Below are 26,180 nucleotides of genomic sequence, written 5' to 3'. Positions count from 1 at the left end.
TACAAGTGTAACCTCAGTTTGCAAGTAATTTGGTTTACAAGTGTTTTGCAAGACGAGCTACATTTTTTAATTAATTTTGACTTGATAAAACGAGTAATGTCTTGCAATACAAGTAGTATGGATACACTTTGTCTGCTGAGTGTCATGTGAGCATAACTGAGCTGATGGTGGTTTTCTCTCGTGCATATCTCTCTCTCTCGCTCTCTCTCTCTAGAGAGAGAGAGAGGGCAATCGTCTCCTATTCTCCGTCTGCATGTCCGCAATATTTTTGAATACAGCGAACTGCTACAGCGAAACAATGAAATCACAAGCGCACAAACGCATAGATCCTCACGCTACAGGAGAACAAGGAACACTGAGTGAGCCGACGGGCTGGCAGCGTCAGCTTGGGTGAATCCCAGAGTCTAGGCGGATCGGGAATCGCGTCACGCATAACCACAGCGTGGCTTGTTACGTGAGCCAATTCTTGTATTTAGATCTGAATTTTTCGCTCATACTTTCCTCTTATCTTGAATTTCTCGTACACAGAGGTGATCGTATCTAGAGGTTCCACTGTATATCAGCGCTTCCCGAGAGGGGGTGCAGTGAGTGCGTACTGCCTGATGAGCCCAGAATTAGGGCGAAACACGTGCCACATACTGTTTGCATTATTTGACAATAAAACTATTTCAGTATATTCAATATATATATATATCAGCGCTTCCCGATTCATTTTACCCTCGAACCCCCTTGGTTTGAGAAGAAGTATGAAAAAATAGGAGGTTAACGCAGAAAAACAGATCACCAATTGAAGCTTTATGAATAATGGATACTTTATTCGCCATCAATAATTGTTTTGGTAAAGCCATACTCAGTGTAATCCTCCTTCCACCTTCCATGTTGTAATTTTTTCGTGACTAGCCATGATTAAATGAACGGTAAAAAAGTAAAAGCAAAGCGAGGGTGACTTATCCAGGCAGGCAGGCGACAGCTCAATAGCTCGAATTTGGATATAAGTAGGTTCTATTTAGTCGACAGAAATATCTTTGGTAGGAATGTAAGTTGAATTTAGTCTTTAAATTTCTATGGTGAAGAAAAATTTATGCAATGATGACTAAATTTAACTTACATTCCTACCAAACATATTTCTGTTGACTAAATAAAAATTACTTATATTTAAAATTTAAATAGAACTTGAACAGATACGACAGTTCATAATACCCACGCAGCACTACAGTAAGTGCACATAAGAGCAGGAGTCATCCTTTTTAACAAGCAACATATTGCACTGATACGAAATAGCCTGCCCATTTATTTAGGAATGGACAGATAAATTATGATTTTGTACAAATAATGTTTTTCATTTTTCTTCCTCGATGGATTCTGGCAGCCCCAGCAACAGCTGCTCGCACCCCAAAGGAGATATATACTTTATAAACTGCTCAAAAAAATTAAAGGAACACTTTGAAAACACATCAGATCTCAATGGGAAAAAGAAATCCTCCTGGATATCTATACTGATATAGACTGGGTAATGTGTTAGGAACGAAAGGATGCCACATCGTTTGATGGAAATGAAAATGATCAACCTACAGGGCCCTGAATTCAAAGACGCCCCAAAAATCAGAGTGAAAAAATGATGTGGCAGGCTAGTCCATTTTGCCAAAATTTAATTGCAGCAACTCAAAATTGTACGCAGCACTTTGTATGGCCCCTGTGTTCTTGTATACATGCCTGACAACATCGGTGCATGCTTCTAATGAGATGATAGATGGTGTTGTGGGGGATCTCCTCCCAGATCTGGACCAGGGCATCACTGAGCTCCTGGACAGTCTGAGGTGCAACCTGGTGGCATTGGATGGACCAAAACATAATTTCCCAGAGGTGTTCTATTGGATTTAGGTCAGGAAAGTGTGGTGGCCAGTCAATGGTATCAATTCCTTCATCCTCCAGAAACTGCCTGCATTCTCTTACCACATGAGGCCAGGAATTGTCGTGCACCAGGAGCCACTGTACCAGCATAGGGTCTGACAATGAGTACAAGGATTTCATCCTGATACCTAATGGCAGCCAAGGTGCCTTTGTCAAGCCTGTAGCAGTCTGTGTGATCCTCCATGGATATGCCTCCCCAGACAATCATTAACCCACCACCAAACTGCTCATGCTGAATGATGTTACAGGCAGCATAATGTTCTCCATGGCTTCTCCAGACCCTTTCACTTCTGTCACGTACTCAGGGTGAACCTGCTCTCATCTGTAAAAAGCACAGGGCACCAGTGGTGCATCTGCCAATTCTGGTATTCTATGGCGAATGCCAATCGAGCTGCATGCTGCTGGGCAGTGAGCTCAGGGCCCATTAGAGGACATGGGGCCCTTGGGTCACCTTCATGAAGTCTTTCTGGTTGTTTGGTCAGAGACATTCACACCAGTGGCCTGCTGGAGGTCATTTTGTAGGGCTCTGGCAGTGCTCATCCTGTTCCTCCTTGCCTAAAGGAGCAGATACTGGTCCTGCTGATGGGTTATGGACCTTCTATGGCCCTCTCCAGCTCTCCTAGAGTAACTGCTTGTCTCCTAGAATCTCCTCCATGCCCTTGAGACTGTGCAGGGAGACACAGCAAACCTTCTGGCAATGACACGTATTGATGTGCCATCCTGGAGAAGTTGGACTACCTGTGCAACCTCTGTAGGGTCCAGGTATCGCCTCATGCTACCAGTAGTGACACCGACTGTAGCCAAATGCAAAACTAGTGTAGAAACAGAAAAGATGAGGAGGTAAAAATGTCAGTGGCCTCCACCTCTTAAACCATTCCTGTTTTGGGGGTCATCTCATTGTTGCCCCTCTAGTGCATCTGTTGTTAATTTCATTAACACCACAGCCGCTGAAACTGATTAACAACCCCGTCTGCTACTTAACTGACCAGATTAATATCCCATAAGTTTCATTGACTTTATGCTATACTCTGATTAAAAAGTGTTCCTTTAATTCTTTTGAGCAGTATATATAGATATAGATAACAGTGACAAAACAATTACATTGATTACATTGACAATCATGTTACGTTATTTTCAAAATGTTTCCTTTTCTTTTTCATAACTTCTTTAACACACTACTTCTCCGCTGCGAAGCGCGGGTATTTTGCTAGTGTATATATAAATACTTGCAAATAAATATTGTATAAAATTGTATATATGTTTTGCATGCTATGTATGCTCTATAGGGTGGTCCAGATCTAATTATGCAATTTTCATTATACTATAACTTAAGTTTATTACATAGAGAATTCACAAAAAATTCTTTTTGATGCCGATAGATGGCAGCACCTGCCTTGCATTCCAAAATGGCAGGGAGACGGTTGTCAGTCGAACAGCGGGTGTGATGTGTTCGCCTTTTCATAATTGCATAATTAGATCCGGACAACCCTGAATTTTTAAATTAAATTTATGTATTTTATTTTTGCCAGCTGTTCCGAGGAGACATACAAGAAATTATTTCATTTAACTAGGTATCCTATGCACAAATGACAAACTTGACATGATAATATACATGACAATGACCTGACTATATACTGTACACTTATACATACACACATTTTCTGTCACCAGCTATAGTGTAACAGGAGTTAACGCTGACAAAATTTGATTGCTGGAATTTATGTCATATACACTTTAACCAGTTATCAAAAATTGTGTTATAAATTAATGAGTTATAAGATTTTACCTAAAATGACCTCTTAAATATTTCTTTTTAACCAACCCACTTGTCCATCCATACTTGTCCCAAATTTTATTTTCTTCTGAATTTACATGTATTCATTTTATGCACTGTTAAAACAATTCAGTCTTGGAAATGTTACTTCTTGCAGAAATTTGATATGATTTAAAATTACAAGCCAAACAAGAATTCCCTTGACGCATGTCTTCGTGAGTTATAGAGAATAGTACATTATGTAAAATGAAACAGAGTTCAACTGCCCCCTGCTGGACCATATTACCAATGACTAACCAATCTGTTGGAACATTGCATTTTAAGGCTTAGGAGATGTAGGTAATCAAATGGGCAGTTACGAGGTAAATAAATGCGTAGTAACTGTTAATATCAGAAAAACTACCCAAAAAGAAGCATGATACCTCAAGTAAGGAATATGTTATGAAACCAACAGAATATACTAAAATCAATATGAAAAGATTACCAAAGTAGAAATAAGCGTGTCTTTTTAATTCCATGTAAGTAGGTTGCATGATGGAAAATATTAAGGCCTGCAAATGTGAAAGAGAAGTCAAGCTATTGCAAATAAGTATGAATATGAATATGACCAAATAAAGAAAAGAATTTTTAAAAACTGTCAAAGTCTTCTAAATAATTTTGTTGTCTATTCTTTTAGATAATTATGTTTTTCCTTATGCCTTTAAGACCCTTTGTTATCACAGTGTGCTCTATTATTTCTATTATTTGACACCTAAAGAAAAACAGACAGCCATGCTCTTCACACCAAGTTCAACTGATCAGCACACCAACATTACAGTACATCAGAAATGTAGTGTAATTTTTTTTCTGAATAAGTAACCTTTAATCTTCATTAGCATTCTGTAATATGCATAGCAGAGCTTTAATTTTTAAATGAAGATGATTACTGTAGGTCAGCACAAATGAACTCTTCCTGTGAGTGTGGAATAAATTTGAACAATAGGATTGTGCTTTACTATGAAATACTAATAAAAACAAACCTGTATCCTTTAGAACTTCAAGCACAGATAAATTTTGTTCCCAAGCCCTGCAAATGTATCTGATTATCTTTTGTGAACACCACTAGGAACTTCGAATCCAACATCTATGTACCAAAAAATAACATTTCATAGCACATCTATGAAAACATTGACAATTTAACCCTCTACCATTCCTCAGATGCAGAAATAAGGTTTCTTTAAGTCTGATTATCGTTCAACTGGATTATTGCAGTTTTCTTTAGGTGTCTTCCCTTCTAGGTGCAAATTACTTCTGCCTAATAAAAGCCAAATGCATCACATCTATCTTTACTGGCTCCACCGTAGTCATTTTTACAGATTTACGTTTAGCTCCTGCCATGTGAACAGGATCTATCAAGCATGATGTTCTAAATTTATGTTATATATACTGTTTGTGAACTTACAGTAACTTAACTACAGTCATTCAATACTACAATTATCTGATTGTTTTTTATTTCAAGCTGGTGTCAGAAGAGAAGCAGCCTCTTCCACAATAACTCCCTGTTATTCTGAAACTGATTTTTTTTTAATTCGCCCTATTTTCCACTGTACTGCATTATACAGTATTTTTGTTTACTTTGTAATACTCTTTATAGTTGTACTTAGTCTAAAATAGTGGTTTCCAAACTTTTCTATGCCCAGCATAAAAGTAATACTATATTTGAAGATGAAGAAGTCATATTTCTAATTTCTTATTTATTTATTTTTTAAACAAAAACGTAGCCACATATACTACTGTGGATAAGCAATTTGAACTAAACAGATCCGCTGCAAGGTTAAAATTGTTGCGCCACTGTCAGGATATCCAACAGGAGGGACAGGATAAGTGAAAGCAGCAGGAGTTGCATCCAGTTCAGGCCTTCTTGCTCTCCCCTGGCAACTATCTCAAACAAACCTTGCAATCAGTGATATTTCACGATCTGGGCTTACACATAAATCAGACCTTACCCATTTCTATGGATCATTACAAAGTCCAAATTACACTCTTCCTCTGTGTCCCGTACCCAGAAATTCCACTTAGTATCCCTTGGGTTTGGAACCCCTGGTTTAAAAGTTACTATACAAAATAAAGACAGTGGGTGATTAAAATTTTGCAGTGTTTTAGGAAGAGATGGGATATTTGTCAGGATCTCACTACATAATGTTTTCTTTTTCTTTTACTTATCATACTTATGTATGATAATATTTGGATTTGTTTAACTTCATTTTTTGAATCATTACTGGTACAGTAGCTGTATATAATGTTATCACTTGCATGATGTCATCATATTTAAGTTCTTCCTGTAAACACATTCACATTACTCAACTTCTTCAGCAATTTTCAAAGACCTTATTTACATAATTTTAGTGATCTGGAGGCAGCTGTGGCACACTCCCGTTATTAGCAGTCCTATAATTTGTCAAACCCAATAACTCAGTCTAACTTGTCTGTGACTTGTCTCGACAAAAATCAGATTTGTGTGCATGTGAGAGTTGACAACCAATGAGTGCTCACTTGGAAGTATAATATGTATTATAAACCAAAGAGAAATAAGGAACTTGGGTTTTTTAAATCTGACAAACACAAAAGAGGCTTGTCTGTCTGGTGTCTTATGTTTTATGTACCACAACAGAATGGGAAAAAAAGAAAGAAAAAAAAGAGCAAACATTTTGGCAGAACTCACTATCTCTGTAAAGGTTTCACAAGGGTACTGGTTCTGTCAGACAGCATGTTATTTCTTGTCAGAAAAATGTGGAGACTTCATGATAGTCTGGAAATGTGAAACTGTGCTGGAAAGGTGTTATGCAGATTTTGAGCAGTTATGGGTAAGCATTTTGTACCAAAAATGTTAAAATGACAAATACACAGACATAGTGAAAGTATTTCAGGCAACAATGGGCATAGTGAAGCAGTCATTATTGGATCAGATGAATCTGTTTTGGTTTGCCCCAGATTTGACAATTTAATAGGTGTGATGGAGCAACAAATACCATTCAGAAATTAAGAAAAAAAATGGCACAAACATAAGGATTTCAAAAAGAGTTCTGAAAATTAAGTTGATATTTAGAGCTCTTGTGAGAATTCTGTAATAATAACTTTACATACAACTTATCATACATTTTCATGCAACTCAAGGTGTTTTCGACAGGTTAATCAACAAAAACCAAGATATCCATCCATTACCCAACCCGCTATACCCAAACTACAGGGTCACGGAGGTATGCTCAGGGAGCAAGGCAAGAAACAAACCCTGGGCAGGGGTTTCCAGCCCACCGCAGGGTGCACACACACCAAGAACTAACACATTTAATTGGATTATCATCAGTAATACATACTAATAATCATTTCTAATAAATGTACATATACCAAATAAATAAATAACCAGGTTTTGTTAAACAAAATGTAACTACTAAAGTGTAACAAACCTTCACTCATCAGAAAAAGTCTTTCTAATTAAAATATTTATACATTAAGGTTGACAATAGAACTACCAGATCTAATTAATAAATATAAAAATAAATATATATGATATATATTTACATTTTACCTAGGCAAATGTACATGGCAACCCACTGAGTAGAAACAGTTTGATATTATTAAAGTTAATGAAAAGATACAAAAGCAAACAAAACAGTCCACAGCAGTTTCGGTTGATTTAGGATACAGACTGAGGGTTTTTTTTTTCCCCCTGGATGTGATTAGTTGACCAGCTGACATGAAGGGAACAAAAATAAAAAAACTCCTATGATGGGCCACAGGAGAAAAATAAACCTCTGGAGGGTCATGGTTGGAAGACAGAAGCAAGCAAATCAAACAGTTAGGTCTGATGGTAATCAGTTTCTGCATCATGAAAGTCAGAATGACCTGGGCATAGTTGATTATTTTATTATTGTAAATTTTAGGTGCATAAGAGCAGAATCTGCCTCACCAGTTCTTTTATGCTTAGATCTAGGAATAATGAGCGAACCAGAATTTTCAGATCTAAATCTGTGATGTTTACATAAGTAAACAGGCATTCTGACATGTAGGCAGGGGCAAGATTGTTTAGAGCCTTATATACAAAAAGAAGTACATTAAAATCAATTCTAAAGGACACTGTAAAGTTATTAGTATTGGGAATATATGCTCATATTTTTTTCCTTTTGGTTAAAATTCTTGCTGCTGCATTCTGGACAAGCTGTAGTCTATTTACATCCTTTTTAGGTAGTCCTGATAAGACTGCCTGTACAATTTTACTGAGAAAAAACAAAAATGGAGATTGGCATATAATTGTTTAAGATAGATCAATCAAGGTTATGTTTCTTGAGCAGAGGCTTAATTACAGCAGTTTTGATAGAATCTGGGAAAATGCCAAAATCTAATGAACAATCTACTATGTCAACAATGCTGTTTATAAGAAGGTCAGAAACTTCTTTAAAGAAGCTTGTAGGAGTGGGGTCTAATACACAAGTGGACTATTTTAGTAAACTAATTTTAGTGAAGCAGTTTAGTTCACAATGTTGAGCTCGCTGAAGGTCAACAAAATTTACATTTTAAGTCAGTTTTATACCAAGTATAATATTATTCAACTTTTCTTTAACATATACTGCAAAATCTTCTCTTTTAGCCTCTGATGCTTTCATTGCTAATGGAGCTGGGTTTAAAAGGCAGTCAATGGTTGAAAATAAGACTTTTGGATTTCCTGTGTTACTATTAATAATTTTAGAAAATTTGGTTTTCTCTCGAGGTGAATAGCTGAGGTATATTTAGCTATATGAGCCATTAGGATTTAATGATGAACTGTTAGTTTAGTCTTTCTTCATTGATGTTCTGTGCTATGGCACTTCAAGTTTGCAGACTGTGTCAGTTTTCCACAGCATTACAATGTAGATGACTTCATAACATATTTTTCAGGTGCTACGAGGTCTACTGCAACCCATATCTTCACACTGAAATGCTCTACCATATTATTTACATTATTGCCTGCATTGAAAAAGTTAGTGAATTCAGACGGAGTATAAATATATTAGAAAATCTGGCAGCAGCTGTGGTGTCAAAACAACTTAACAACTTGCTTCTCTTTGGTTCTAGTCACAGATAGTTAGACTGTAAAAAGAATACAGTAATGATCAGAGATACAGATGTCCAGGATCTGTGTTATGTTAATATTAAGCCCCTTTGATATGAGTAGATGCAGTGTATGGTCCGCCTTATGGGTTGGCTGGGTGACATGCTGATTAAGATCAAATGAGATGAGAAGGTTCATAAGCTCTCTTACCTTGGAGTCACCCAGATCATCTATATGAAGACTAAAATCACCCAGTATTACAAACCTATCATAAGCCATTATTATTATAGATAATAAATTTGAAAATTCAGCAGTAAAGGCTGCGTTATATTTTAGTGGACAATAAACAGTAGGTAGCAAAGAGTGTGAAACTCCTTGATTAACTTGAGCAAGATACTGGAAAGATGCAAAATTACCAAAATAGACAAAGCATGCTTAATAGTAAACAGACAGATTTTTTTTTACAAAAGAATATTTTTTCAGTTTGCACTTGCTGTAACTTGCATTAACCTCAACAAGCTAGGGAAAAAGAAAATCATTGCCATTTTCCTTCTTGTTGACACCTTCTCCAGTACTGACCAACATATTTCAGAAGCAATGCTATATATTTCTTCTAGATTAAATATAAAACATTTAAAGTTACTTATTTAACTAAATAAAATTTCATTCAGGATAAAAAAGTTAAAATCCAACAATAGTATGAAGTTAAGATTGAGATTTCTGGGAACAAAAAACACTTTTGGGGACAAAAAAATGCAACTCTTGTTTTATATATGCATCTATTTTTAAATTCTACTGTTGTCAAGAAACTGCAAAAAATTAGTGTACATTAAGCTACCTATTTTAACATTAATTATTGACTAAATAATAATGGGAGCCAACGGAGCATATCAACATTTAAGCGAAATACACTAATATTTTTCAGTGAGTTCTTCATGTAGGCTACTGGTCACCTCCATAGCTACTAAGGATTATTCTGAGTAATAACATGCTATCAAATACAAAGTTCTACGTGACAGTTTCTTCTAAAATTTTGCTTAACAGGATGTTGCCCTGTTTATAATTCTCTTTCTTGCTATTCTCTACCTAAGTTTTCTCAGCTGATAAAGTAGCCCAGACAGCCAGTTTAGCCTAAGAATTTTATGCTGTCTGTACAAGGTATGATCAGATGCTATTACATTTTTCAATTTCTCAAACAGTTTTTCACCAATATGATGTGTCTGTTCCCCTACAGTACATAGTAGGGAGAGAGTGTTTACTATTATATAAAGATCTACTTTGATTTTGACTGCCACTATGTGTATAATTACCTTGAATTCATAATAAGAAAAGTACACAGATAGCCAATTAAGGTCCCAGTCAACATCTCACACTGGGTCAAAAGTCAGGGAGTAAGTGTTTTTTTTTTTTAAAAATAAAATTTAAAAGACAACAAGTGAAGGAGCCTGCCTAACGTGCAATGGCAGATCGTTCAAGAGTTTTGGAGCTGCAACTGAAAAATCCCCATCACCTCTAAGTTTTCATTGTGTCTTAGGAACAAATAAAAGCATCTGGTCTGCTGACCTAAGAGAGTGAGACGGTACATATGGGTGCAGCAGTTCTGACAAATAAAAAGTGGCACAATCAGTAAAGAACTTAAAAACAAATACAAGAATCTTAAAATGTACTAGAAACTAACTGGAAGCCAATGAAAAAAACCCAAAATTGGGGTAATGTGCTCCTGCTTGCTTGTACCAGTTAAAAGGAGGTGGAATCATCTGACCCGTGCAAAAAACAGGTACCATCCAGGAGTACACTGGGTCTCGAGAGTGCCAACAACGTAAAAAGGTGAGGAACCGATCTATTTTGAGGCAGGAAAACTTTAGGAGATCGAGCCAAACAGACCTTTAACTTCACCAACCACCTACCGCATTTACCTCAGTGTCTATGACGTTTCCTCCAGGGAGATGGACTATGGAGCACAACAGAGGAAAGCCGGTATTCCAGATAAGAGTGGGGGAAGAGAATCTCGTCCTCCGTTGTCGAACTGCACAAGTTTTACAGCAGACAAATGAAGCTCCAGAAGAATTTGGCGATCATATGCGAATAGTGAGTTGACATTTTGCATGACACACAAAAATAACAACAAAAACATAAACAAAATAGAAAGCGGTAGATGACATGCCACACACACTGGTCCCATCTTTAAGTTTCTTAAGAACACGGACATGAATAAAGAATGGTACCAAAACATCAACAGAGAGCTGCTTCTCCCAACCATCCAAGAACAGTTTGGTGATGAACAATGCCTTTTCCAGCATGATGGAGCACCGTGCCATAACGCAAAAGTGATAACTAAGTGGCTCTGGGAACAAAACATGAAAATTTTGGGTCTATGGCCAGAAAACTCCCCAGACCCTAATCCCATTGAAAACTTGTGGTCAATCCTCAAAAGGTGGGAGGACAAACAACAACCCACAAATTCTGACAAACTCCAAGCATCTATACATATAAAAGGAAAAGCCCTCACTGACTCATCACTGCTTCTCCCACTTTCTATACAGGTGGGAAGCTGAAATTTTGCATCCTCATTCCTTGCAGTGTACTTACAAAAGTTAGGTATACTTCATGTCCTATTGCAACACCCAAGGGGGTTGGGGAAACAGGTGTACTCCCTAAACTGTACATATAGATAGGGGAAACCCATCCTCACTATTTCTGTGAAAAAAATGTGTTCTGTGCATGTTGGTGCAAACAATGGTGACAATGTTCCAAGGAAAGTTTAAGCTAATGAATCTGGACTGTGAGAAATTTAAGAATTGTTCCATAACAGGGACAGGGTATGAAACTTAGATACACGTACAACTACTGTATAGCCCAGAGTATAAACAGAAATAAAAAAAAAAAACAACATTTGCAGTGTAGTGATTGTCCAACAAAGAAACAGAATAACCAATCCAGTGTTGTTAGAGCATGCATACAGTTGTTTTTATGTTGTGAATGGTGTAGTCTTCACTAAATTCAGGCCTCAGAAGACCTACTAAAAGAGTTATAATTATTCCAATTTACTTGTGCTTATGCAATAGTCAGTCAGGGAAAGGCATGAAGGAGTCTGGTCAACCATACCCCTTCTGCTTCATAACAATGTCCCCACTTAGACTGCACAACATGTAAAGGCAGCGTTATAAAATTGTGGATTCAATGAAATTCCACACACTGTCATCTTACTTGCCCAAATCTTCAGTGACTATCACCTGTTTACCAATCTGAAGGGCTGCTGAATGAGATGTGCATAGTACATTCTTATGAGATGTTAAAGACGCCAAATCTGCTATAGATGAGAAATTGCACAAGCAAGACTAAATGTTTTATTTGAGCGGCATAGAAAAAAAAGCTTTAAGAGTTTTACTGATATTACCTCTTAGCTTAGGATTAACTTTTTTATAACCTCTTGTAAATATGTACATTCTCAAACCTGCTTAATACAATGCAGGGATGTGAAAGGCCTAAGGCCTATCCCAGCAACACTAGGCACAAGACAGGAATCAACAATGTTTGTATATGCAATAATTCAACTAAAGTCTATATAGCATAACCACGGTCAACACAAATGCAAATTTACAATTGATTTATGACAAGTTGATCCTGGTCTTAAAAAAACTACAGGGCTTCCAGTTTTTCATAGCACACGGTCACTCAATTTCAGCTTTAAATTGATCTTGTTTTATCAGACATCCTTTTCTTTAATGTTTTGCACTTACCCAGTACCCAAAGTTTCATATCCATACAAACTGATACAGAAAATAGAAAACAGTAAATATAAAAGTAACCAGTCAATCTTACTCTTTTCCAGGAAATACACAAAATATTTGCCATCTGCAATAGGTTATTATAAAACATTGTGTTACAACTATGAAACACAGACAGAGAGAAAGAGATATATCGATCTAAGTGAAAAAATCTAGAGGTAAATCATATACTATAATATTTGGTGTAAAATACAATATACATATATACTGTATTGTGTATACTGTATATTTTTGTACTCTGTCCAGTTCAGCAGTAAACAATTCTAAGATCCAATAATGTCTACTGCATGGTTTCGTGAACAGAATGATGAATTTCATGAAGGAATTTTTATTCTTTCAGCTTCAACATTTTGTGCTGAGAAATCAAAATGTCATACTGAAAAAATAAATGAAAGTTAGTGAATGATTATCTATAGTACTCATACTATTTCCGAGTTGCTTGTGTGCCCCTGCTCAGCCACACTCATATGGATTTGAAGTTGGCCATGGACTTGAAATCACAAGGTTACACATTAAATTTCCACCTATGGCTCATTGTTTCACCTTGAATGAATTGCTAACGAGCCTGCAAATAAATAGTAAAACATGGGCTTCTGTTATTTACAGTATATGAAGTGTTTTAGGATGGAGTGAGAGGGATGCAGAACTCAAGACAAAATGAGAGATAGAACGCTAACTAAAGCTGGAATGTGTGTGGATTTCTGTTCTGGCTTTTTTTTGGAAAAAAGATCAGTCCTAAACATTTACACAACAATGAAATTTCTAAAGGACAAGATATGCAGATAATGTGCAAAAGAATTTTTCTAAACATGATATTCTAGTCAGAAGAAGCCAAAAGGCTACAAATACAAATGAATTATTCATAACCCTAATATACAGGGCCCTTCATGAATATGGAATATAGACAAATATGAAACAAGCATAAAATATTGACACACCAGTCTTGGCAAGAAATATGTAACAATGCATACATGCATGTTTGTGAAAGAATTTTAGGGAAAGGGTCTGAAAGATCAACTCAATATGACACAACATGTAATAGCAGAGGATAGGAAAAGGACACCAGAATTAAAGGGCAACTGTCCTGTTAATGTCTCCTTTAGTATAAAGGTAAGAAGAGGCCTAGTCCAGGGTGCTAGTCTCTAACAGAGTATATATATATTACAGCTCATTTGGGAGTCACCAATTAACTTAAAACATTCAACTTTGGATTTGGAGAAGAAGTTGGAATGAATGAAGCAAACTCCACTGCAGTGACCAGGCTACCTCAGCTTATTTTTAAATAGCAGTGTGTACTCCACTGTATTTGTCTGTACTGTATAAATATGCAAACTATTTATGAGAAACATTAAATGGAAAGTTAGATTCTATAAACACATACACACACAAGGAAAACAACTAACACGATATTGTTTACTTTAACAAACCTACAACTTCTTCTGTATTTGGTTTCTTAAAAGGTCTTATTCTGGAGTATTTGGTGTGCGCTTACAATAAAAAAATTTAGTAGTGAAGAAAGGTGGCAAAACACATATGGGTGGAGCAATGTGAAAGCTATGCAGAATGCAAGATGAAAATTAAAAATATTAAATAGTACTCAATCATATAGGTGAAACACATTTTCTGCCATCAACTAGATGTAATCACTAGGACAGCTTAGTAAACCTGCGTTGTGGCACCAACTCGTTTGTGAGAATTTATACACTCTTAACAAGATATGAGTTGGAGTCAGTACCTGCCAGAAAAGACAGATCACATACTCGAGAGACTTAGTAAATGAAAAATAAAAAAAAAAAATAAAAAGTATCACTTTATTTATTTCATCAATAATTTACCACCCATATTACCAGAGAATTCACCCCTGTCTTAGTCTATACTTTTTGAATTTCGGTGTAAAATAATGATTTTCTTTATTATAGTAGTTTAACTGTACTTCATTACTTTGATGGACTAATTAAGGCACATCTGCTGGTGCCATAAAACAAACATTGTTAGCAAATTAATAGTCCGGCTATAAGGCAATATAGTAGACTAACATGAATAAACACTTATCCCTCTATTTTTGTAAACACTTAATCCAATTCACAGAGGCTACCCCACACTTAAAGACAGGCTGATTGCCAGCTCTGCTTGTGTCATTCATTAAAATAAATACACACCCCTTTTAGTTAAAGGGCTAAATGTGATCAGAGATTTTGTGATGACCATTGAGCCATTTTGCACAATGTGCAGATTTTAAATGAAAAGCCACAAACGTAGCTGGTGCAGGACTGCAAAGATACAAAGTGTATCAGGGCTGAAGAGGAGTCTTACTCATGCATGATCTTGAATTATAACACCAAGTGATATGCATTTAAAAAGGGTAATTTGAAAATATGCATATAGTGAAATTTCTTGGATTTCAGCATATATTTTCTTTAGGGTTAGGTGAATTCCCTTTGTCTTTAATAGTTTTCCAAGATTTTTTCTAGAGATGAAATTAACTAATGCTTAATTTAATGCCAAATTCTATTACAGAATTGTCATGTACTCAACCCTGTTTTTACCCCATACTTAATCCAAACATTGGTCTGTGGGATGCTTTACCTATCTCAGATGTTTGGGCACTAGAAAGTGACCAATTGGTTATATGCACACTTTCTTCCAGATTCTGTGTCAGCCAGCAGTTGCACTTCCGCTGATATCAAAACAGACTAGATATGGATTTTCATTCGACATACCCAGAACTACTGTAGATGATGCAAGTCTTATTATTCAACCACTTTGCCAAACATCAGGAGCTTAAAAGGAGAAGGGCTTCAAACAATATGTTTCAAGCTGCAACCACAATTATGAAGGTAAGATCTGGACATATCAAAAACATGTGTCTACTATGAACTTACATGGGAAAAAATATGTGATTACATTAGGCTGCTTTAAAAAGAAAAAAAAAATCAATAATTACTCAATAAACTTTATTCAGGGACAGCTGAATATGAATGTATGCTTAATACTGCAACAGTGCTGGACAAGTTAATTCAGCCAGGGATGAGTCATGAAAATAATGAGCTGGCATTACATCATCCATAGCAACAGCGCCTATAAATATATGTCAACTTTGCACAGTTGCACGCACTTTTTCCAACTAATGTTACAAAAGGCAAGCAGTCATTTTTAGGATAGTGAGCCACCTCAAAGAGCGATGTAAATAGCAGAGAATCCATCCATTGTGGCACTCTGCGCTGATGCTACAATACAAAATAATGTCTGCTGCACATCTTTCCTTGTAAAATAGCCAACGTCTCTGCCTGACCCAGCAAAATGCTGAATACCAAACCGCTGCTTGATTGTAAGGGTCTCGATATTTATCCTCAGCTGGAGGAGGTTCTCTCTGAGACACATTTTCATCAAGTGCTAGTTCAACAACTACTGGATTCAGAGCTGAAGCGTAGTCATGGTCCTTCAGGATTTTATTATCTTCCTCCTCAGCCAGCGTGTTATCCTCCATTGATTGCTTTCTCCTCTCTCAAACCCCCGGTCTTGAAAGTGGAATGGAGAAACTATTCCACTGAAACAATGCAGGAACTGCTCCCTTCTTCGACAGTCACTGCCCTGTCTCAGATCCTGGTTCATGAATATTCTCTTTTTCAAAATTGTGGGTATGGGGACTAAGTGTGAAGCTCTCTCTCCAGGTAGCAACAATCCGTTTAGATCAGGTTTTTGCATTGGAGGGAAATTTATGAAAGCTAAATACTTTGTTATACTTACTGAAAGCTTGACAGAAAGGAACACAACAATGTTTAACTGTAGAGCTATCTATGAAACTTAAGCTTCTTTTTCTCTGACATTTGTGCTACTAAACAAAAATCACAACTACAGTATGTATTATTTATTATTAAGCACTGGGGGGAACTCTCTCTCACTCACACACACGCACGCACACACACCCACACAGTGTCTCAGAGAGAATCTTCAGAATCTACATAGGTGGTGCCTGGGCTAGGACTCAAATTCAGACTCCTAAAACTGAGGCAGCAGTACTAACCAGCGTGTCATCTAGCTGCTAATGCTCAAATAAACATACCACAAACAAACAAACAAATGCAAATGCCACCATACTGAATGATTAAGAGCTTAACAAGCTTCCAGAGGCGTCTCATCTATATATATAATCCCCATTTACAGTTTTACTAAATAGGCCTCACACATTTACTTAAACTATTCATTTTTCAAGTTGTTTGTCAAAAGCACTTTGAAAAAATACTTTAAATGTTCAAAAACCTTCATACATAGATTAGTAAAGCAATAACCATTTTGCTGCTGCTGTAAAGGATCCATTTTGATAGCTGAAATTACATTATCCACACGTTCTAAATATTACTTGGTCTTTGGGGGATTTTTTTATTTATTTACTGAAGCTATATCTACTGAAATACTAATATTACTATCTACTAATACTACTATCATATCTACTGAAGCTGTGTGGCGTTATTGGTCCACAGCTTGCTTAGTAAAGGCCATTTAAATAAATGATCACCGCGCTTGCGGCTTCGTGAGGGGTCGTAGTGGTTGTAGCAAGCCGCGGGGCGATCTGTGGTGTGGTAGTTTCTCACCGAGTGCACAGGTGAGGAACTGCCCACATCCGTGATTGTTCCCATGGCTAATGTGCTGCAGCTGCTATGGCCCCTCGCTATATAAAAAGAAGTGCAAGTCGGATAAGGGAAAAAAAAAAGAACAACAAACGAACAGGAAAGAGAGAGAGAAGGAAACGGAGGTTGGAGCAGGAAGCAGTGAGGAGGAGAGCGCAAGTCGGTGAAGCAGGAAGCGGGCGAGCACTCACAGGCAGCTGAAGGCAGCCTGGGTGTTTGGCCAACACCCGGGAGAAGTAGTGGTTGTGGTCGCTCCCGTAGAGTTAGCTATGAAGGGCGGGAGTGACCGGAAGGCGCAGGACTCTCCGCGGAAGGTAGCGGGAGTCGGGACTTGGTGTTCCCTGTGTGAGAGCCTTGATCGCAGTGGAATTCCCAAGTCACTGTCAGGGGGAGCCGACCGGAGCCAAGGATCAGGAAGGCGACTGACAGTAGCAGTAGTAACAGAAGCAGGTATAAAGAAGGTCAGCTGTAGAGTGAGCGTCTCACTTGATGCGGGGCTCAGATGGGTGAAGCAGGAGAGACGCTGGAGTAAAAGACATCGGGCTTGTTATCGATTTTAAATACTGTTTCCAGATGAAAGATTTAACCTCGTTGTTTTAAGAAGATTTTCTATTGATTGATTTGAACCTCCACGTTTTTCTTTTTATGGATTATTCATTTAATGAAGAATTTTGAATGAACTGCACTATTTATTGAACACTGTTTTTGTTGACTGTTTTAATAAAAGCACTAATGCACTTTTTTGAACCATCCCCTTTGCTCAAAAGTTGTCTCACTGTTTAGCTCACTCGGTAACATTATCGACGGTGTTGGGTTCAAGGGCTCCCGAATAGCGATGGGAGCGTGGAGCCAAACCCGCATCATCACAAGCTGAAGCGGTTTTAATTATGGTTAGTAGGTTAGAACTCGTAACACAATAAAAGTGTTGGGGTACATTATAACTGAATGATGATAATGACAGCAATATTGTGAATTTTTATTCTGTTGAAGAACAGTTGAGTATAATATTTGAAAGCCAAAAAGTAACATTTCCAAGATCAAAAGCATGAAAGCAGACTTCATAAACCTGATGGAGGATCAGTTTTGGAGCTCTGTATCACTTCAAAAACTTAAGAGATTAATTATATGTCTGACGATTCAAACAGCAAAATGTAAATCTAGTTAACATACAGCTAAAAATATTAATTTATGCATTTTTAATAGTTTGCTAATGGTTTCTATGCCCATATCCACTTTGTAAAAATAAATGAATTATTTCTTTAAACACTTCAGAATTATGCAGCAAATTAAAAAGATTAAGATTACATCATGAAACTTTAAAGCCAATCTTAAAGAAATAAATGCTACTAATATCGCCTTTAATCAGAACATCAGCTGATATATTTCTAAAGTGCTTCTCCTCAGTAAAAGTATCTTCAAGATAAGTATAACAGCACTTTGCAGAAAGATGATCACAGCAGTCGATATTTGGCATTTAAAAAAAAAAAGCTATCTTCATGAACCCAAATGGAAAAAGGAAAAACATTAACAAATTAAATACTCCCAGTCAAGGTCATACTATATTTAATCAAAGAGTATAAAGTGTCAGCTTAACAAGAAATGCAACATTTTTTCCGCTTATGAGTTGTTAGTCACGGAATATTCATAAAGTGTAGCTTACCCGTTGAACGTCTTTCAGAATAATCCTCCTTTGGACTTCCAGCACTGTCCACTTCAGGGAGACTATGTTCTGTTGTTGTCAGTCTCCATCCCACCCTGGGGAAATTTGTGCTGCTTGAATATTCCACATCACAAGGCGACTCAAAATCACAGCTGAATTCTGCAGAGAAAGAAGACCACAAACCAATCATTACCGTTGGACTTTCTAAAAAAAGTAAATTGGTTTTCTGAATACTTGAAGTGTTTAAAATAAAACAAAGAAAACAGATGCCAATTTGATTCTCCCTGATTACAATATTGGCTGTTCAGAAATATAGACTTTAACTAACCCATAAGAACTGCTAATAGATTAGATGTGGCACATCTCAGCAATACTGCCTCACATAACTCCAGTTACATAGTTAGCCTGCATGTGTAGAGGGTGTACATTCTCCTTAAACCCATGTATTTTCCACAAACATCAGTTTAACTAATTTATAAAATCTTTTAAGTGTGCCTTGTGGTGCATTAAGGACAAATTCAGAGCTAGGTTCCTGTATTATTCTTTCAATCTCCCTGTGTCTATGTACTGGTTATGTAAATTAATGGATGGTTTATTGTACATTCTGCAATGTACAGGGAGTTTATAATAAAATAGCTATTTTTTTTAACAAAATGGTTAACATAAGAGCTTCATTCCTGCTAAGTGCAATATAAGTACAGTAAATTGCTCTGATTACACTGCGCAACAATCTTTTTTTTTTTTTAAATGTCTTGCTTCCTGAAAAGTTTTTGCTGATTGTGACAGGTACCTACTGGGTACGCATAAATATAGTTTTGGTTTTACTGCATCACGTAGGAACTCTGAGAAATAGACATTTATATGTTTACTGACAATGTATTTAGTCACGTTTATGTTTTGCATAAGCTGTTAAATTCAACAGAATTAAAAGTGTTTTGCTCCTGATTTTCATTTGTATTCAACGTCCGGTGCATAATGTTGAAGTGTCCAAAAGTAGTCAGCAAGCACTGACAGATTCCAGTTGCCCTGGTATTGTTTCTCCATCGTAGCAATGTCCTGATGAAACCTTTCACCATGTTCGTCACTGACAGCACCAAGATTTGTGGGTAAGAAGTCCAAGTGTGAGTGGAGGAAATGAATCTTGAGTGACACGTTGCACTTCATTTTCTTGTGTGCTTTGAGAAGTTTGTCAACCAGCTGAATGTAGTTTGGGGCTCTGTAATTGCCCAGAAAATTGTCAACATTGTCTTTGAAGGCTTTCCAGGCAATTTTTTCTGGCCCAACTAACAGATCTTCAAAGCGCTTTTCACTCATAACATGTCTGATCTGGGGGCCAACAAAAATGCCCTCTTTGATCTTGGCGTCAGTTATTCTTGGGAACATCCGTCTTAAATAACGAAAACCTTCACCTTTCTTGTTCAGTGCTTTGACAAAATTCTTCCCAGTTTTATGTGAAGAAGAGGCAGAAATATCTTTGCTGGTTCGACAACCGATTCAAGTGCCACATTTTTCTTTCCTAGATCTAACTTTTTACAGACTGGCCAGTTCTCTTGAGAATAGTGCAAATCTTTGGCACAGCTGTCTCATTCACAGATGAAACAACAGTACATTGTATAGCCGAGCTGTAGTCCTAGTAACAGAGCAGCGACTTTAAGATCTCCACAGATATTCCAGTTGTACATGCTATACTGGACGTGCTTCAGCAACAGTTCCATATTCTCATATGTTTCTTTCATGTGTGCTGCATACCCAACAAGTACTGAAGGATAAACGTTGTCATTATGTAGCAGAACAGCTTTAGGCTTAACATTGATGTATCAATGAAGAGATGCCACTCTTCCGGGTTTTGATCACAACCCAAGGCCAAGAACAATCCTTCAATGTCAGAACAGACATAGCAGAAACAGACTGTCGACTAGCACAGAAAACTTGGTTATATTATGATGTTGGCATCAAAACACAAATTTTCGTACCTGGTGACAGCAAACACCATTCCTGTAGTGTCTAACCCAGCAGCTCGGCTTTTGCTTTTGACAGACCCAAATCACTCACCAAATCGTTCAATTCGGACTGTGTTATCAGATGTGGATCGCCTGATGAGCACAGTTCAAAATCAGGGTCAATGTCACTGTCAGTACCCTGCATTGCAGTTTCTTCATCTGGTTCATCTAAGGTCCAGTCCTCTGGTGGTTTCGGAATTGGAAGACTGTCGTCATGTGGCACGAGTCTCATTGCTGAAGGCAGATTAGGATATTCAATTGACTTCTTGTTTTTGGCAGAGAAACCAGACACATTACTCATACAGAAGTAACAGTCCATGGTCTTTCTGTTCTCGCCATATCATCGGAATAGCAAATGGCATAGTCTTTCGAGTGCCTCTGAGTCAGACTGTCAGACTGACAACACATGTCGCACAGCAAATGTGAGGTGCCCATTCCTTGTCTTGATCACCAATTTTGCAGTCGAAATACAGATGATAAGCTTTCTTCACAAGAGTAGTCACTCAAAGTCTCTGAGGTGCAAGTGTATATTCGTCACAGATATAGCAGAATGTATTGCGGCTGTTACAACATTGATGAGACATATGGCCTGACACCAAAACATCTATAGCATCAAGCTTACTTACTGTTATATTGCTACAGATACTATACTTTACTATACTGACTAGCAAAATACCCACACTTCGCAGCGGAGAGGCAAAGCCCTCACTGACTGACTGACTCACTCACTGAGTCATCACTAATTCTCCAACTTCTCATGTAGGTAGAAAGCTGAAATTTGGCAGGCTTATTACTTACAGCTTACTTACAAAAGTTAAGCAGGTTTCATTTCGAAATTCTACACTTAATGGTCATAACAGTCAACAACGTCCGCCATGTTGAACTTTATTTATGGCCCCATCTTCACAAAATTTGGTAGGCGGCTTCCCTGCATTAACCGAAACCGATGTACTTACTTATTTCGATGGTATGACGCCACTGTCGGCCGCCATATTGAACTTTCCAACGTCACCAATTTTCCAACTTCCCGTGTAGGTAGAAGGCTGAAATTTGGCAGGCGCATTCCTTACAGCTTACTTACAAAAGTTAAGCAGGTTTCATTTCTAAATTCTACGCGTAACGGTCATAACAGTCAACAACGTCCGTCATGTTGAACTTTCTTATTTATGGCCCGATCTTCTCGAAATTTGGTAGGCGGCTTCCCTGCACTAACCGAAACCAATGTAAGTACTTATTTCGGTGGTATGATGCCACTGTCGGCCGCCATATCGAACTTTTCAACAGTCTTTGTTACTTATGGGCCCATCTTCAAGAAATTTGGGACACGGGTTCCCAACGCTAACTGAATCCTACTTACGTACATATATACATCCATAGCCTGCAGCTCGGTCACTGTGTGAGGTGGCGTTGGGTCCCCATCCCAACACCTCCCACGTTTTTGGCTGCCTGCCTATATAAGATCGTCCGTTGCTCCGGTCTCTACATTCCCTTCCTTGCTTCGCCACGGAATTCACGTCTCCCTACTGATAACTACAGCCTTTTTGTTTAATCCATGGCTTCTCCGCTGTTTTATTGTTTGTTTATTACAATTATAGTTATTGTATAGGTATTTTACACTTACTTTGCATTGCTCAGGTACCCATTTCCTTTATCATTCCAACCCCCACTACCATGTCTATCAAGGTGATCACTTTTGATCAAAGATCTGTCACATACCGAGTGGTTTCCATGCCCGGAGATGGCACCTACCTTTTCCATTCTCTTTGTTACATATTGCACGGCCATATCAAGCTCACTCTTGATATCCGGAGGAACATTGTGTCTTATGTATTGAATGACTGGGACAGGTTCAAGGTGTGGACTGATGAAGGTACAGGAGATAATTATACTACACAGGAACACTATAAGAGTGAAATGCTTAAGCCCTTCACCTATGGTTCTGCATGTGAGTTGATGGCTGCCGCTGAATTGTTCGGTTGTCGCTTATATTTTACACCTTTCGACAACCGCCAATGCCTCTTAAACATCTTAGATTCACAGGTGACGATTTCAGTAGTGAACACTTTGATGTTTATGAATCTTTAAATTCTCAAAAGCTGGATGTGATTTTATTGATGAAACCGGTTGTGTGCTTACAACGCTTGACAGATGCCAAATGTCACTTCAATACAACAAATCCTGCAAATACCGTCGTAATTGAAACAAACCATGAAACTCAAACCGATTATGACAGCAGCAATCCAAGCTGTGAGATTTGAGACAAGATTACTGTTCACATGGCCAACTGTAAGTTGCATGCTCAAGAGTAAGCTCAGCGGACAGCTTGGTCATGTTACAACCGGAGGGCCGAACTGACAACATGGTACAGTAATCCCTCGCTATATTGCGCTTTGACTTTCGCGGTTTCACTCTATCGCGGATTTTAAATGTAAGCACATCTAAATATATATCACAGATTTTTCGCTGGTTCGCGGATTTCTGCAGACAGTGGGTCTTTTAATTTATGCTACACGCTTCCTCAGTTTGTTTGCCCTGTTGTTTTCATACAAGAGACGCTATTGCCGGATGGCTTAGAAGCTACCCAATCAGAGCATGTATTACATATTAACTAAAACTCCTCAATGCTATAAGATATGCATCCCACGCGGAGTTTGATTGTTTGCTTGTCTCTGCCTCTATTTCACCCTCTCTGACATTCTCTGCGCCTGACGGAGGGGCTGTGAGCAGAGGTGCTGTTTGCACAGAAGCTGTTTGCTTAAAAGATACTGGACGCTCCTCTAAAAAAATGCCGCTTTATTGAAGTGCTCGGCATATTTAAAAGCACACGTATTGATTTTTTGATTGTTGCTTTAATCTCGCTGTCTCTCTCTCTGACGTTCTCTGCGCCTGACGGAGGAGATGTGAGCAGAGGGGCTGTTTGCACAGAGGCTGTTTGCTTAGAAGATAACTAACGCTCCTCTAAAAATGCCACGGCAAACTTAAAAGCACAAGTATTGATATTTTGATTGTTTGCTTTTCTTTGCGAGTGCTCTCGCTCTCTCTCTCCCCCTCTGAAATTCTCTGCTCCTGAAGAGAAGAAGATCTATTTGCATTCTTTTAATTGTGAGAAAGAACTGTCATCTCTGTCTTGTCATGGAGGACAGTTTAAACTTTTGACTAAAGGGTGTTATTTCATGTCTAGAGGGCTCTAATAATGTTAACAGTGTGGGAGAGTTTATAAGGGCTTAAAATATATAAAAATAACTACACAAACATATGGTTTCTACTTCGCGGATTTTCGTCTATCACGGGGGGTTCTGGAACGCAACCCCCGCGATCGAGGAGGGATTACTGTATACAAAGATATCTTTAACAAATAATTATTGGCATATTTTCCCTCAGTTTAAAAAGGTTTAATTTTCTTCTTAATAAAAATTTTAAATCAGTACTTCGCCGCTGCGAAGCGCGGGTATTTTTCTAGTATATATCTCCTTTGGGGTGTGAGCAGCTGTTGCTGGGGGTGCCAGAATCCATCGAGGAAGAAAAATGAAAAACATTATTTGTACAAAATCTTAATTTATCTATCCATTCCTAAATAATTAAATGGGCAGGCTATTTCGTATCAGTGCAATATGCTGCTTGTTAAAACGGATGACTCCTGCTCTTACGTGCACTTAGTGCTACGTGGATATTATGAACGATCGTATCTGTTCAAGTTCTATTTAAATTTTAAATATAAGTAATTTTTATTTGGTCGACAGAAATATGTTTAGTAGGAATTTAAGTTAAATTTAGTCATCATTGCATAAATTTTTCTTCATCATAGAAATTTAAAGACTAAATTCAACTTTCATTCCTACCAAAGATATTTCTGGCGACTAAATAGAACCTACTTATATCCAAATTTGAGCTATTGTGCTGTCGCCTGCCTGTCTGAATAAGTCACCCTCGCTTTGCTCTTACTTTTTTACCGTTCATTTAATCATGACTAGTGGCGGAAAAATTATATCATGGAAGGAGGATTACACTGAGTGTGGCTTTACCAAAACAATTATTGATGGCGAATAAAGTATCCATTATTCATAAAGCTTCAATTGGTGATCTGTTTTTCTGCGTTAACCTCCTATTTTTTCATACTTCTTCTCAAACCAAGGGGGTGCGAGGGTAAAATGAATCGGGAAGCTCTGATATATATATATATTGAATATACTGAAATAGTTTTATTGTCAAATAATGCAAACAGTATGTGGCACGTGTTTCGCCCTAATTCTGGGCTCATCAGGCAGTACACACTCACTGCACCCCCTCTCGGGAATCGAACCTTGGACGTCAGCGCTAGGGTGTGTGGTCCGTTTATTTGACAGTATGTAGATCGGGGTGTGTATATATTACTTTTGAGAATGCAACATATAGTTTTGTCCAGGAGGAAAGCAATGTTGCCTCAAATCAATGGCAACCTTTTGTAGGGTGCCCCTAAGACTTATTAATTGTCATCGCGAAGCAGAGCCTTACTGGAAATTTGAGGCATTTCAATTGAAATGGGAGATCAGATGGTATAACGGTGATGCCAGGAATACATTCAGAGTGTAGCGCTCTACTGTTTTTTTGTGTAGCTGCCTTCACACAGCTTCTCTGCTGCTTTATAAACGAATGCCATATAAGGCCATCGTTTCTCCTTGCTTTGCGGTTTTGTACTGTTTTATTGTTCGTTTATTACAATTCTTATAGTTATTGTGTAGTTATTCGAGACTTACTTTACTGTTCAGGTACCCATTTCCTTTATTTAATCCGTGGCTTGTACGTTATTTTTTGCTCGTTTATTCCGATTATATAGATATTTACTGATTCCCTTCTTTAGCTGACTGCCTGCTCATATAAGACGCTCCACTGTTTTTTTGTGAAACAGTCTTTACACAGCTTCTCCGTGCTTTTATAAACGAACGACATATAAAGCCATCACCTTGTCAATTGTATAATGTGTTTTTTGAACAGGTTTGATGCATGGAAGTGATCACTCGTACTGTGTTCAGTAAGTTCACGTGAGCTGCTCTCTTGTGTGATGTTGCGATGTCCACGGCTTAATTTAATGTTAGCTAAGACCCGGCACTTAAAAGTTTCTGGCTGCACTCCGGCTGTAATATGACGAAGCTGGGCGAGCTCACTCTTGAGAATGCAACGTATAGTTGTCCAGGAGAAAAGCAATCTTGCTTGAAATCAACGGCATCGTTTTGTAGGGTCTGTGCCTGAGACTTAATACTTGTCATCGAGCAGCAGAGCCTTACTGGAAATTGGAGGCATCTGAATTGAAATGGGAGATCAGAGGGTATAAAGGGGACGTGAGGAATACATTGAGTGTGGAGGAACTCTAGAGACAG

The 26,180-nt window shown here is 37.8% G+C and overlaps 1 protein-coding gene across 3 annotated transcripts in view; it reads right to left on the bottom strand.

Moving 5' to 3' along the window:
* alk (ALK receptor tyrosine kinase) overlaps positions 1–26,180 on the bottom strand; it is a 1,762,427-nt gene that overhangs the window by 751,713 nt on the left and 984,534 nt on the right. For all 3 annotated transcript variants that reach the window (XM_039748331.1, XM_039748332.1, XM_039748333.1), the window contains one exon: positions 18,827–18,985. In XM_039748331.1, the coding sequence (XP_039604265.1) occupies positions 18,827–18,985 (159 nt within the window). The remainder of the gene's footprint in view (positions 1–18,826; positions 18,986–26,180) is intronic.

The sequence above is a fragment of the Polypterus senegalus genome, chromosome 3 (genome assembly GCF_016835505.1).
Source record: "Polypterus senegalus isolate Bchr_013 chromosome 3, ASM1683550v1, whole genome shotgun sequence".
Taxonomy (NCBI): Eukaryota; Metazoa; Chordata; class Cladistia; order Polypteriformes; family Polypteridae; genus Polypterus; species Polypterus senegalus.
This window is presented reverse-complemented; position numbering and strand designations above follow the sequence as displayed.